Source organism: Sceloporus occidentalis, unplaced genomic scaffold (assembly GCF_023333645.1).
Source record: "Sceloporus occidentalis isolate IW3139 unplaced genomic scaffold, rSceOcc1.0.p SCAF_145, whole genome shotgun sequence".
Taxonomy (NCBI): domain Eukaryota; kingdom Metazoa; phylum Chordata; class Lepidosauria; order Squamata; family Phrynosomatidae; genus Sceloporus; species Sceloporus occidentalis.
In genome coordinates, this window is record NW_028317125.1 from 2,334,510 (window position 1) to 2,350,206 (window position 15,697).

The 15,697-nt window shown below is 39.6% G+C and overlaps 1 protein-coding gene across 1 annotated transcript in view; it reads right to left on the bottom strand.

Annotated features, from left to right (window-relative positions):
• Positions 1–3,409: 3,409 nt before the first annotated feature.
• Positions 3,410–15,697, bottom strand: part of LOC149280873 (cartilage oligomeric matrix protein-like) — a 47,536-nt gene continuing 35,248 nt past the window's right edge. Inside the window, exons 9-19 of the mRNA XM_089500041.1 lie at positions 12,343–12,450; positions 11,184–11,343; positions 10,492–10,610; positions 10,322–10,374; positions 9,619–9,812; positions 7,483–7,661; positions 7,327–7,375; positions 6,461–6,657; positions 5,221–5,393; positions 4,040–4,179; positions 3,410–3,462 (exon numbers count right to left, since the gene is read on the bottom strand). Coding sequence (XP_089356167.1) covers positions 3,410–3,462; positions 4,040–4,179; positions 5,221–5,393; positions 6,461–6,657; positions 7,327–7,375; positions 7,483–7,661; positions 9,619–9,812; positions 10,322–10,374; positions 10,492–10,610; positions 11,184–11,343; positions 12,343–12,450 — 1,425 coding nt within the window. The remainder of the gene's footprint in view (positions 3,463–4,039; positions 4,180–5,220; positions 5,394–6,460; positions 6,658–7,326; positions 7,376–7,482; positions 7,662–9,618; positions 9,813–10,321; positions 10,375–10,491; positions 10,611–11,183; positions 11,344–12,342; positions 12,451–15,697) is intronic.

Here is a 15,697-nt window from a genome sequence, read left to right on the forward strand (position 1 = left end):
ACTCATTCATTCATATACTCATTCATTCACAGATTCATTCCCTCAATCACGCATACTGATTAAAACACCCTCCCCACCCCCTTACCTGCACTGCAGCTCCTCGATGCCGCTCACAGACTTCAGCAGGGAGCACGGCCTCCCTCTGCGTTCTCTGGTACTGCACAGAGGAAGCAGGATGTGATGTGATGTCACGCTGCTGGGTTCCGCCTCCTCTGTGCAGTACAGAAGACCCTCCCACAGATAAGTAGCAGGGCTCTTGTTGTAGCAGGGCTCGAGGTGCGGACCGCGTAAGATCGGATGCCCTGGCCGCACCTCGAGGTCTTTTCTATTGGGGGGGTTCCTACGGCCCTGGGGAGGGGATTTCTTCATTATCGGTCCCCCCCGCATGAGTTACTGGGGGGGATCTGCGTTTAAAAGCCGCTCACTGGCGCCCTCTTTCAAATGGCGCCTATGGCACGAGCCATAGCTGCCATACCCTAGATACGCCTCTGCCTCCTATCCAAATACACCCCTACCCACCCTCTTCGCTCCTCTCACGACCTGCGGCTTTCTTCTACTGTTGTTACCTCTTCCCACTCCCATATTCAGGATTTCACCTGCGCCGCTCCCCTCCTGTGGAATCCTCTTCCCAGTTCAGTCAGACTTTCTGCCTCGTACACGACTTTCAAAACCTCTCTGAAAACTCACTTGTTCAGGGAAGCGTACAACATTCCTTCCCAGTACTCCCAACCATCATCCTAATCACAGCCATCGGAACAAACGCCTTCCACACATCAGAAGCAGATCAACTCATCCTCATCCAAGCTGTCCTCTCCTATTGTCTCACTCCCCTCAACCACCGACTAGGTTGTAAGCTCGCAAGAGCAGGGTCCTCTTCTCCTTTGCACCAGTTTGTTATTGTATGTGTTATGTGTTTATAAAATGTTCTATGAATGTAACAGCACTGCGGAATCGGCCGGCGCTTTATAAATAAATGCAATGTAATGTAAATTTAGGTCTGCCTGGGAAATTCATTGGGATAGTTGGGCGTTTTTCCTGTGCAACCCATGTTGTATGTATTCCTCTCTGTGTCTCATTTTTATCTCTAAAAAATTTCCTTTTTTTGTTTTCAATAATTTGTTCCTCTATTTAATTCATTTTTCCTTCCAGATTTCTTTTTGTGGCCATAATTGTAATAGCTACTTTCACTTTTATGTCCTTTTCTATATTATGTATTTCTTTTTCTATATTTTTTAGTTAATCTTTTTGTTGTCCTATTATTAATCTCATTAATTTAACATTTGTCCATTGTATTGTGCCACTCCTGCATAAAAGCCGGATCATCCGTGCCGAAAGCTGGAGTTTTATAAATATGTAGTCCTCTGGGTATGGTTTTTGTCTTTATGTTTTGTTCAATAAATGTTATTTCCCACCATCTTTTTATTTCCTTTTCCATAAGTCTAATTGAATAAAAAGACGAAGTGGGCTCATAACTTGATGGTTCTTGTGTAAAGATGTTATCAAGTTTTTTTCTCTTTCCTCTCTCCATTTGGGCCATATTTATATCTAAATACCAAACACCAATGTGCACTGATACTCTCAGTGGAGAAAAATAAGCGTGTTAAAGAAAAAGAGTTAAGGGTATAGTGAATATGTAATGAATATGTAATGAATTTTTTCTAAACTACCACATTAGTGAAAAATACTGCGCATTACTTCAATCAGATCAAAAGTACGTGTTTCCCTAATAAAGATGATGCTTGTAATGTTATTCCCGTTCACCAGATTTTGTTATTTTTGAAGGATAAAGTACATCTTTAAAGGCTGTAATATTACCTTGGTACAGTAGTGCATTGCTTTGGAGCTCCACTTGGGGATAGCTGGCACCAAGGGTAATTCTTATACTCTTGATTATATCACACAGAACTAGAACTGGTTACTTGAAAGGCCATGTTGGAATGCAGTAATGGGAAGCCAAGACAGAGATCCTTGAGACTGGAGTTCATGGTAAATCTATGTGAGCCTCACCTGTCGTGTGTCAGCCCTATAAGATGACATATTATCGGAATTCAGTTGCTGGCTTACCTGTTATTAATGTTTAATAAAGCTATGGCCAACACCCAAGGTCAGATTAAGGAGCTATGTGCCCTGGAACAATTAACAGGAAGGACCTCTTCTCTGGAATTTCGGTCTTAAGCAAACTGTTTCTCACCTCTTGTTTCTCAGCTTTTTGCCTACTGTGGTCTTTTCCCTTTAGTTCTATTCTTTCCCTTTTTCTGTTCTTTTTTTCTTGTGCTGTATCTTTTTTCCACCTCACCCGCTGACATCTTTTCTTCACTCTTTTCTATCTTCTTTGCAAAGGTGTATCTAGAGTATTTGGCACCCAGGATGGATCCCACATTTGCTTTGGGCACTTCCCCGATTACAAGAACGGGGATGAGACAGGGACATGGAAACAGTTGGCGGAGAACATAAGGAGATATTAAGGAATTTCACAGATACTTGGAAACTCTCTGTGCCTGTGTGTCACCATCCTTAAAATACTTGGCAGTAAGCTTTAGGGATTTCAAGGTCCATGAATAAGATAACATTTTAAGAGACAATTCACTCAACTATCTGATTTTCTTTGAAGACATTTTTTAGAAAAATCAGACAAGATTTCAGACTCTAAAGGTAAGTTAGGTTCTCCCTGATATATTATCAGTGAAAGTATTCATATATACCTTGAAATTACACATTTTGGATTGTAGTTATGTGAAGTTGCTTAAAAAGGACACCAGCAAATACCAGCATTCAAATATACATGCATTTTATTAATACAAAGCTTGTCATATCTTCCTCTATATCCATATTTCATATATCTCTATTGTAAAAAGACAAAACAGGCCTATCGCATCTACTATATCTGCGCAGAGGATATGGTTGTAGGTTTCATTAGGCCAACAGTTAAAAAACAGGAATCACAGTGATTAATGATTATATCCTGCTGATGTATAAAGAAAGGAAGAGACATGAGACACTATGCACAATTAGTTATTGGAGCTGTAATCTTCGTCAGTGGGATAATTTAAGAAGATTCTCGGTTGAGGCTATGTAATGTTTCCACCCTTTATTTGGGTTTTTCGGAAACATTGAAATGAAAAATGCTGTACGCTGTTCTGTTTAAGTTCTAACATTAATCAAGACATAATATTTTTTAAAGTTCCTCTGATGACCAGTGATTTTAAAACACAGAAACATTCTATATTTCTGTATAATATAATAAAAGGAAGCCATCAAAGGGGATAGTTGATATTCCAATTGACATATTTTCATTTATTTGTCATGTGTTGACATGCAGAGTCTACAGAGAAGCTATAAGAGTTCGCCCATATTTACATAAAAAAGACAACTCAGCAAAACAGTAAGTGGTTTACACCATATTGAAGCTTCAGGCTTTGATCTTCTGTTCTCTAAATGTTTCATAATCATTAGGAATTGTATCTAGGGGACATTAAGGAAAGTCATAGTCAGAATAAAGTAATGAACAAAAAAGTATTCTACATAAAAACATGGACTATTGTGAAGCCTAAATCAAGCATTTCAGTGCTCTTCAGTACTTTTCACCTCTAAGCCATGGCCTCTACAAACCAGCAGAAGGTCTAAAATGACCATTTTTGTATATCTTGGTGTTGAAAACACCTGTCCAAAATGTATATTTGATGGCCGGGCAATATGTAGTTATTGAGGTAAGACAAACAGATTTTTAGACAGCACAGCAGCTACACATCAGCTGTTGAATGTCATATCCGGCCTAGAATCTCCTAATAGAACAACATTGTTGTATCTCAGTTGTATATCAGATTGAATTGTCTGGTCAAAGGCACCCTATCCAAATTGTTCTTGAACAAATATAACCTTTTTTTGCTGTCTGAAAATCTACTAGTAATTGTATTCTATATTTTTGTTTGTAATTGTACTATATCTTGTGCCGCCTAACCCTTTCTTCCAAATACGTCGTAAAAGAGAAACATAAAAACACCTAATAAAAAATAGATTTGACCGCGAACGTGCTTCTCACCATTACAGCGGTATCTTAGGTTAGACCAGATAATGTTCTCTTGAGAGAAACAGAACACTCCAAGACGTCCTCCCCTCATTGTGGTATCCAGGATGACTCCAGAATCTGCCACCAGTTCTGAACCCTCAAAAAACTTCACCCTGCGAAATTAAAGAACACCTTAAATGTATTTTTAAATTATGACTCATAAGTTAACAATATATGAAAAAGCTGTACAGGGTGAATAAAATGATACAGTGATGATGATGATATAATAAAATGATACAATTATATTTAAAACATATTTTAAAAATAAACCGTAGAGAGGGCTGTCAGAGGCAAATTAATTAGCAATTATTGCAAAACTATGAATCAAGGAATTGGAATTACTTTCTACCTTTGGAATTAAGTGGAAAGGTATCAATAGTCATAGGTATACGAAGCTGTGGATTTATTTATTATTAGTAGTAGTATTATTTCAATGCTCCTCAGATTCCTTAGCAGAGTCTTATTTCCATTTTATTATAAAGTTGCTTTTTTAAATGGAAATAATTTAATTTTCTTAAAAAAATGTTTAAAGAAAAGAATAACTCATTATAATTTATCTTGCACCAGATCTGAACTGTTTTAATTTATATATGTACTCCCTCTGCACACTCTCTTCTTGTGACACGGATAAGATGGGTTGAGTGGGGATGAATTCCAGACAAGCTATAGCAGTTGGAATGTAAACCTTTCTTACTTTTACTTTGACCAACTGTATATTACAGGTTCCTTGGTGACAATGATCAGGAAGTTAAATTCATAAATAAAAGATTTAGCCCACTCCTCTCTTCATATCAGTTTCTCTCATGCATACCCCATCCAGATGGTATCATTTTTTACTTATTGCTATCAACACACATTTAACAGCAATGCATGTGGTTTGGGAGTTCCTATTAATGCAAATATGTTAAGGTTAAACATGTTTCTGGTTTTTTTTTTTTACTTTTTCATTTTGTTTACACCATCATGTAGTTGACATATCCATTTCTCCACCTGGGCCTATATTATATATATTATATATTATATTATATTATATATATTATATATGGGCCTATATTAGTACCCAATGGGAGATATCATGTCACCAGACATATACCCGGGTAATCAACACCAAGTAACCTTTATAGACACCTAATAGATAAATTAATTGATCATACCTGATGTATCCCACTGAAGGTCTGTGTTGTAAAAACCATCTGTAAGACGTCTTATCTTTCCAGCCTGCATTCCTGGGATCCTTCCACAGCAGTCTGACTTGGTTGACTGAGTCCCCTGTATGCCACAGAGAATTCCTAAGCTGCTCTCCTGGCCCACTTCTCGATTTTACTGCCTATGACCAAATGCACAAATGTAGTTACAATTATTTTGCACTTAAGTGTAAGACTAAGTTACAAAGTGCTGAAATTGGTCCGATCTCCACAGTAGAAGGTCCCTTGATTTATCAGCCAATGTGTTACCCTATATTCAGGGCCTTCAGTGCAAGAGTAACCTTAGTTTAAATGCATACATTGATAATATATGCAGTAGTTTGTTAGAAGTCGATAGTCCCTGCTCTGCAATACTTTGTTTGGGATCTTTTAGCATGTTCCCTATATGTGTGTGAATAATTACATGAGTAATACGAATAATAAAAGGTACCATAAGTATGGGCCATAAATATCATTAAAGCCTGGGATATAAAGATGCAATGAGTTTGATGATATGAATGGTATAATGGCTACTTTTGTTCTTCATGAAGTTTGTTAATGTTTTCAAAACAATAGGAAAATATAGGGCCTTCAGAAGTTTCAGGAAACCTCATGCACTTTCTAAGACACTGTGGGCAAGAGAGTAGAAACAAGATTCAGCCTTGGTAGGAAGTCAAGCGAAGTAGCCCAATAACATTGACTCAAAAAAAAAACAATAGGCACTGTACAACACACATTCACTTAAAACACTTAATGGAAATCTCTTCAGAGACCATAGAAAAGATTTGTTCAGGGTGTAAAAGTCCTTATTTCTCAAATATAACAAATGAATCACAGCAATCGAGGGGGGGAGCTGGTCCACAAACGAGAAATTTGTTCCACTTACAGCACCTGTCACCATAAATCTGAAACAGATAGTAAATATATAGTAGGCCACTCTTGTTTCTACTTTCACTTGATAAGGTATATCATACAAGTATTTCCTCAATTGTTTTGTAATGAAAAGACAATGTTTATATTTAAGCTGCTAATAGAATTTTGACAGATGTCTATGGACTGTGGTAAGAGCTAAATGACTGATTGAAGGGAAAAGAAGACAGCAACCATAAGTCTTAATGCATTAACCTATTTTTTCAAAAGTAAACAGTTTACTTTTTACAGTTTGGTAATTCAATTATTTATAATAATATGCACTGATCATCTGTTATACCTTAAGTTGGATTCCAGGTTCAGCCACAGCTCTGAATGGGTTTGCCTGCCAATATGTTTGCTCCATTTGTTTCCACATGACAACGTAGAAACTAGAACTATCCTGGTAACCAAATATGAACCCAGCATAATCATCATCTGTTTCTGTGTTAACGTGGAAGGTCCCCTCAAAGTCCACTCCATTGAATGCAATGTATCCTTAATATAAGAAACCATGTTGGAATAGAATGAGTGAGATAATCATTGTTAAATTAGTACTGATAAATTAGCAATGGGAATGGCTATTACAAGTCTGTGTTTAGTTTATTTTACAGGTTTTATATCTGTTTAGTAGCCAACATCCATACTGCATATTGTACAATATTATATCTTTCTGGCCAACTGGGGGCTCCAATGGAGCACGGCACCTGCATGAAAAGGCTGTCATTATACTGATGGACATGCAATTTTTTACAGAGCTATCACGGGTCAGATTTCACTAAATATTTGAAAACAGTCACCACCGATGCACTGAATCAACAGCTCAAAAGGCAATTTCCAGCATGAGAGGAGATTTCACTGGACCCTGAGCCAGTACTACTGTAGTGAACAAAGTTGGAGTCAGATATCATGTATGGCCTCTTAATTCACACTATATCAAACAACTAAAAAAATGTGTGGGCAGGGGGGGATTCCTTGCTTAACCTACTACATCCCAATTAACGATTTGATCCATTCAGTGCAAGTAAGGTGTTCTAAGGGATGTGGGGCTCAGGCTGCAGCCTCCCACTGCAGAGTTAAAGGACTGATTACTGTTAATCATTATTTGGTAAAGTATAATTCATTTAAATGACAATTTCCCTGTGTTCACAGCATAATGCGTATTACCAACAGCAAGTCCTGGGTCACTGTTCATCGTTTGGACAATTTCCATCCCCTTAAAAAATACAAAAGGACATTGTTTGGAAAACATATTGTGAATTACTTATTAGAAATTCTGTATTCTGTATATTAAATACATTAATATAATGTTTATGGCCATACCTCATTCAAAACAATCCAATTTGGATCAATTTGAGCATCACCCTCTGGATCTAAAACAACTGTTTGGTAAGCTCTGAAGTCTGTGAGAGTGACTTCGGCATTTTCTGGGCAAGCATCAACTGTGTCGATCACCAAGTCTCTATCAAAGTCACCTTCACAAGCATTTCCAATGCCATTGCCTGCAAGATATATTACATTATAGAAAAAATGTTATTTATACAAACCTGATGCAGAGATGATAAAATGGACACACTGTGATTAGGCTGTGAACATCCATCTACATAGCCTGTGTGCCCATTTGGTACGTAAACAGAGAGTAATAAATGTGTTATACTTGGAATGTAGGATACTGCATCTCACTGTCCCTCTCACTTTAACTAGTGGCTCCGCCTCTGTATTGCCTCACAGGTCAGAGAGCACGGTGGCCATTTTGTAAGCTAGTGAGTGTTAAACAGTGATGCAGCATGGTATGATACTCTTATATTTGTGTCAGAATTAAATATCCTGATTATTCATTAATGTTCAACAATAAAGCAAGGTTGTATTAAACTACTGGCATTATATCTGAAGCAGATAGGACTACAACAAAATGGAACTGTTTCTACCACTTAGATCAGTTCAATGTGCAGCCTGCGGGCCAAATGCGGCACGCCAAACTTCGAGGTGATTTCCCAGTGGGCTAGCCAGTCCGAGGGCCGGCAGACCATCATTCAAAACAGCCACATGACGGCTGCTGTGAACTTCACGTCCGGCGGCCGCTTTTAAAGCAGCCATCATGCGGCTGTAAGACCACACACCGTGCTGCCCAGTGGTACCTCAGCTCTTCGTCCCGTCCCTTTTACGATGTGACGTTCAAGGGGGCGGGCTCACAGACGAGTTCCTCCTGACAGGGAGAGGATCGTCATGTTGGAGGACAGCAGGGAAAAAAATAGGGGTTATAGGAAAGTGGACCCATATTCAAGGGGGGGGGATTCCCTTGGGACAAAAATTAAATAGTACAAAAGGGGGGTGGCTGGGTTGTGGCATTACAAACTCAATAGAGGGTGGCTGGGGGTAATACACATGTCAGTGGGGGCATCAATAGACAAGAGGTTGGTTGGGCATCACATTAGCCAATACAAAAAGGGTGGGGGCATCAATACACAGGGGGGGGAGATTGGCTGGGGCATCACGTAAATCAATATACAAGGGTGTGGGGGCATAAATGCACAAAGGGGGGCAATACACAAGGTTGTGGGGGGACACATTAATCAATACTAAAGGGGGCCTGGCTGGGGCATCAATACACAAGGGGCAGTTAATGACAAAGCAGTGTAGAAAATTATGCTTCAGTGTGGCAGAACCTGTGTGTGTGTTTGGGTGTTGGTGTGGCAGAGACTGTCCTGGTGTGTGTTTGGGTGTCAAAGCCTGTCCTGGTGTGTATGTTTGGGTGTAGGTGTGACAGAGCAAGTCCTAGTGTGTGTGTTTGGCTGTCGGTGTGGCAGAGCCTGTCCTGATGTGTGTGTGTGTTTGGGGGTCGGTGTGTCAGAGCCTGTCCTGTTGTGCGTGTGTTTGGGTGTCTTAATCCAGCCCTGCCTCCAGTGTGCGTCAGCCAGCTTAAATCCAGCTTGTACCCACAGTGTGCTCCAGTCTTGTGCAGTTTTATTTGGCTCAACTTGTTTTAAATGGTTTGTGGACTGACTTTGTTTTACTGTTTAAGTAATTTAGTGTTGATAGAATAACATATAAAGGTTCATCAAAAAAACTTTTCCACTGCTTTTTTCATTATCGCCAAATTAACCCTGTATTAATATGCGTTAAAAAGCTAAAAGGCCATATTTTCTCTCAGTGAAAAATTAATGCGGCCCACACGCACATACATTTCTGATGAAGTGGCCCACTGCAGAAAAAACTTGGACACCCCTGACTTAGATGAAGATTTTTTTTTATTTAGCATGGCCTAAAGGTTTTTTATTATACACGATAAACCTAATTTTATGAAATCTGGATTTTAAATAAAGTTAAATTAATTAATTTTATATTTCAAAACCCTGATATCTAAAATTAATTCACGAGAAGCAAAAAATATACAAAAGAATAATAAAATCTAAATATACCCAGACCCACAATTTCACTTCAAACAAGGTGCTTGCTCACCATCCGAATCTGCCTGATCTGGATTAGGAACCAGTCGGCAGTTATCGGGCCCAGGAGGAGAAATATCAGGAATTCCATCATTGTCGTCATCATCGTCACACTCATCTCCTTGGCCATCCTTGTCAGTGTCCAGCTGGGAACTATTAATGTCTGATGGGCAGTTATCTCTACTGTCTTGGTGACCATCTCCATCTCTAATGATAAAAAGTAGTGAAAGTAGTGGGGGGAAAAGTCTCAAATGATATTCATGCATTAGATTGATCAGTTCTCCCTGAAGAATTGCAGTGGTATGATATGCCAATGAATATAGATTTGACAATAATGACTAATGAACACTTAATTATCTTGTAACTTAAGACATACTGCCATTTGTGAACCGACCATCAAATGATTACATGATTAACATTTAAATTAAATTTGTACTTAGTTATTTTAACATTTTATTCATATTGCATTAATTATTAATAATATTTTTTATTATGACTGCATAGTTTTTCCTCTAATACAATTTTCTTCTTTTACAATTATTTGCATTTCAAATATATGTTGTGCATAGGAGAGCCAAATTTATGTCCCACACACCTTTGCCACCACAGCTGTAGAAATTGGGCTCTGAGCAATTGCCTAGTCTACAATTAGCAAATCTGGGGGTAATATATTTTATTTATATTATTACAAACATAATTAGAACAAATTTCAATACCTATCTTGGTTGGTATCACACTGATCCCCAACTAAATCACTGTCAGCATCTGACTAAAAAAGAGAGAAAAAGTAATCGATGTAGTTGTAGTATAAAAGAGCTGTAATCAATGTAGTTGTAGTATATTGTCTGTTCATATTCTGATACATATTACTTCTTTCCAAACCTACCTGGTCTGGATTCCTAATGTTGGGACAGCTGTCACAAACATCTCCTACACCATCACCGTCGCTATCCTTCTGATCAGGATTGGGGGCTTTCTTGCAGTTGTCCACAGTATTTTTAATTCCTTCAACAATTACATATTATCAGTTTTCTGTTGTGTGTGCCATGAGAAGAACTAATATTTCTGCCTTCTGTTCATGATGCAGTAGAAGATTGTGGGCTATATTCTAGTGAGCTTAAATAACATTATAGGGCTTCTTTTGTCAAGGTATTTACCCATGACCTAGGGTAGTTGCCATAAATTTGTCTTTTTTGTTCTGGCTTACCTAACTGCACTATTTGCCTGCTGAATAAACAAGCAACTACCCACAATCTAACAAACTGAGAGTTCTTAAACTGCCAAAAGCCACCAGATGAACAGTAGTCATAGATCCAAGGGTCTTAATTTTGCAAAGGGTCGGTTGTGGAAGAAACCACATTGGAAATTTGGAAAAGAGAAAAACAAGTTACATGGAATACATAAAAATATACAGTATATTTACAATAGTATTCTAATACCATTACAGCTGCATAGGAACTGCTGAAAATTTGTATACTATTCTGACCAAAGTGACCAGCCTGCTATAAACATTAAATAATCATTTATTCATTTTTTCATATGAAACACACACACATTATATATTATATCAAAACGTACTGTCGCCATCCATGTCATCATCACAAACATCTCCTTTGCCATCTTGATCAGTGTCCCTCTGGTCATCATTCCTCACATTGCGGCAGTTATCACAGGCATCTCCAAAGTTGTCCTGGTCAGTATTTTTCTGGTCCACGTTAGGGATATATACACAGTTGTCCTGAATCAATAAGTAGATGTAACCTTTAACCAATATGCTACAAGAAATTCTAGAAAATCCATGAACAATAATGATTATTGTAATTCACAGTTTTGGTAGTACGTAAGACAATTAGAGGAGACAAGCAGAGATCCACAATTAAAATATTAAATTACAAACAGGTGGGGCATGCCTCAACTCTGCTCTCGCGGCCCAAAGTTTTCTCTTAGTGACCCGGAGCTTTACATGGAGTCTACGGGCGAAACCTGGAGAATTCCCAAGTATGCCCATCTCTCTTTAACAGGCTCATTGGTTCAAAAGCAGCCACAAAAAAAAAATATTTTCTGAAATAAAATATTATCAATACTTAATAGTTGTAGGCTAATGTATAGCCGATGAGGGGTCGGGCAAACTATAGCTGGGGAGATGATTTTATAGGCCCGAACCTCATAGTGATCCTCTTGTTGCAGCATATTGTTGTATAAGCATGACTGCACAGACATTGCCAAGTGTTTTGTGCTCCTGTCTGTCCTGTTTACTCTAATGTGTGTGCCTTATTTCATTTTAAATGGCCATAAGGATGTAGAGTGTGGTTAGGAAACAGAATTTGAAGTCACTATTCGGCTCATCTAGTCAGCCCATTTTTCCCAATATAAAGACTCAGGCCATAATCAGTACTTGGTGTTGTCTTAGATTCGGAACAGCTTCATGCCTATTTAAATGCAGGCATTTTTAAATTCCCTCACTGTTATAGTCTCTACCATTTCTGCATGGAAGACTAATGAGGAGGAATGGGTAGGGCTCATTGAAAAGACAGGAATAAGGGGATGAAAGAAGGGCAAAAAAACATGGGTCACAAAGAATGGCTGACATTACTTGACAGGGAGAAATGAAGGTATGCTGCATCACATGGTAAGACCTCCTATAACACCAAAAAACACCAGTAATTAACCTGTCTGGTGGGTTACAGTTTGTGATTTGTCACCACAGTAAATAACATGAACCATAGATGTTTCAAACCTGCATATTTGTGATACCATCTCCATCAGCATCGTCATCACATGCATCTCCAATGCCATCTCTGTCTGCATCTTCCTGACCAGAATTAGGAACTGTGACACAGTTGTCCTAAAACAAGCAGAAATAAACACACAAACATTTTGAAGCTTAAATTAATCTGTTGAATCTATATACTGTATTTACTTTGAAGCACATTCACTCATTACCAGTGACAGCCTGCAATGGTCTAGGCATTCACGAAAGGTTGAATTTTACTACTCTATATCCATCTTTATTTTACTGCCAAGTTTTGCCCAATCAACCACCAGACATTTACAAAAAAGGGACAGCATAAACCCTCTTGAAGCACACAAACAAAGAAAAGGAATCCCAGCACTCCAAACAGCTTCCAATTTTTAGGATACTTTATTAAGCGAGAGCAAACAAAAGCAACGTTTCGGCCAAACAGGAGCTTGACAAAGGCCCTGTTTGTTTGCGCCCTAGAACTACTTAGACTGTAATCGCTACAGGACCGAGAACTCCTTTCCTAATGTAGTCATACCTATTGTAGCCTTATCAAAGTGTCTGACTGTTGCACTACTACACAATTTCACATATTGTATCTCACCTTTATTAAACTGTAAAGTTGTAAGTTCGTGTTTATGTTAATTACATGTTATTTTTTTAATCATCATAATCATTTATAATAGTGTGACATATTTTATATAGTTTTTTGAGGGCCAACATATTTTTTTCAATAGAAAAGAAAAACTTGGGAGTAATTATTTTTGAGGACTTGGGAGGTAAGCAGGCAATGGAATAAAGTGTTGGAAAAAGCAAGCAGAGCGCTGGGTTGTGTAGCTAGATGCATTAGTAGAAGAAAGATAGAGATGTCAGTTTACAGATCCCTGATCGCATCTCACAGCATGTTGTGCATGGTTTTTAAATCCAGGTATTAAGAGATTTGAAAGTCATTGTAATGTCTATTCATTGTGATACCTGAACTACTAACAAAAGCTGCCACTTTGCATCTCCAAGGTGCCCTTTCTTGCCGCCTCAGAACCCTATGATTCTATCATATCCTAGTGCTTAGTAGTAAGGAGGATGGACACTGAAGTGAACATGACTTTCTCCACAGGTGAGAGTTAGTGCTGCAGATTGGCTCAGCACCTGATTGCTGAAAAGGTGTTTATTTTAAAGTGGTGGCTTCAGATTGCATGTATGTGATACATATATAATAATACTTGGTTGCCCCCTGGTTCTACATGGCCGACCATGTATGTAAAGGATTTAAAAAATGGTTTCAAAACAGATTTGTAATATTCTGTTCAACTTCAAACTCATCTTATATGATCAGATATAATCAGTGATATATTAAAGCCGGGAAACCGGTGGGCTGGCAGACCAACATTCAAAGCTGCGGCCTAATAAAATGAAAGCGGCCGGCGTGCCTAATAAAATGAAAGCGGCTGGCTTTTTAAAAAAAAATAGGGGTTAGAGGAAGGTGGACCCATATTTAAGGGAGTGGGGAGAGGGGGGTGGCTGGGTTTTGTCATTACAAAATCAAAATAAACAGGGGGGTGGGTGGCTGGGGGTAATACACATGGCAGCGGGGGCATCAATAGACAAGAGGGTGGTTGGGCATCACATAAATGAATATTTTATGGCTGGGGACATCACATTAACCACTACAAAATGGGTGGGGGCATCACTACACAAAAGGGGTGGGGGCAATACACAAGGTTGTGGGGGGAACACATTAATCAATACTAAAGGGGGGCTGGCTGGGCATTAATACACAAGGGGCAAAATATAAAAGGGGGGTTAATGATAAACGTTGTGGCTTAGCCTGTCCTGTTGTGTGTGTGGGTGTTGGTGTGGCTGAGCCTGTCCTGGTGTGTGTGTTTGGGTGTCAGTATGGCAGAGCCTGTCCTGGCGTGTGTGTCTGGGTGTCGGTGTGGCAGAGCCTGTCCTGGTGTGTCTGTCTTGGTGTCAGTGTGGCAGAGCCTGTCCTGGTGTGTGTTTGGGTGTCAGTATGGCAGACCCTGTCCTGGCGTGTGTGTCTGGGTGTCGGTGTGGCAGAGCCTGTCCTGGTGTGTGTGTCTGGGTGTGTGTGTCAGTGTGGCAGCACCTGTCCTGGTGTGTGTGTTTGGCAGAGCCTGTCCTGGTGTGTGTGTTTGGCAGAGCCTGTCCTGGTGTGTGTGTTTGGGTGTCGGTGTGGCAGAGCCTCTCCTGGTGTGTGTGTGTTTGGGTGTCTGTGTGGCAGAGCCTGTCTTGGTGTGTGTGTGTGTTTGGGTTTCGGTTTTGCAGAGGCTGTCCTGGTATGTGTGTTTGGGTGTCGGTATGGCAGAGCCTGTCCTGGTGTGTGTGTTTGGGTGTCGGTGTGGCAGAGGCTGTCCTGGTGTGTGTTTTGGATGTCGGTGTGGCAGAGCCTGTCCTGGTGTGTGTGTGGGTGTGGGACAGCCTGTCCTGGTGTGTGTGTGTTTGGGTGTCAGTTTGGCAGAGCCTGTCCTGGTGTGTGCGTGTCTAGCAGAGCCCGTCCTGGTATGTGTGTCTGGGTGTCGGTGTGGCAGAGCCTTTCCTGGTGTGTCTGTTTGGGTGTTGGTGTAGCAGAGCCTGTCCTGGTGTGTGTGTGTGTGTGTGTGTGTTTGGGTGTCAGTGTGGCAGAGCCTGTCCTGGTGTGTGTTTGGGTGTCACTCACTGTAGGAATAAATTGAACTATTTAATTTTTACTTATCCAGAGATAAAACACCCTCCTGAATTTGTAGTCACAAATTTGTAGGACAAAACTTTCTAGGGCCAGAAATCAGTGAGAGGAAAAGTAAAGGTTTTGTGATATTAATTCTATTTCAATAAGCAGATCTTATCACAAAGGTATAGTCGCAGAAACTTGGATTGTGGTTGGGATCTTCAGAGTCTGTGAAACCCAATTTAATTGTAAGGCCTGATTTCATTCTGCTCTACAGGGGACAATTCCCTGTCCTTCCCCATTAAGGGAGAACCTTTTACACACACACACTGGCAGAACTGGAACTTTTCATTTGACAGTTTTTGCAGTAGCAAATGTTTTGATTCCATTATGTCTAATCTCTGTAACTAATTTGGGCCTTTTAACACTTTTGGTTTCTGGGATAAATAATGTGATAAAAATTAATGATTTATAGTTATTTGGATGGCAAATAGTGTGACTCAGGTATGTATGATGGGTGCGTGTGGGTACAAGAGCTCAACCACGAAATAAAATATATGGGGCTGGTGTCCAAATGTTTCCAGGGCTACTTTTCATTCCCAGTCCGGCCCTGCCTGACACAAGGCAGTGCCCCAGCCATTGCTTATCTTCACATCACCATCCTCTCTGCCGATCAGATCATAGTCT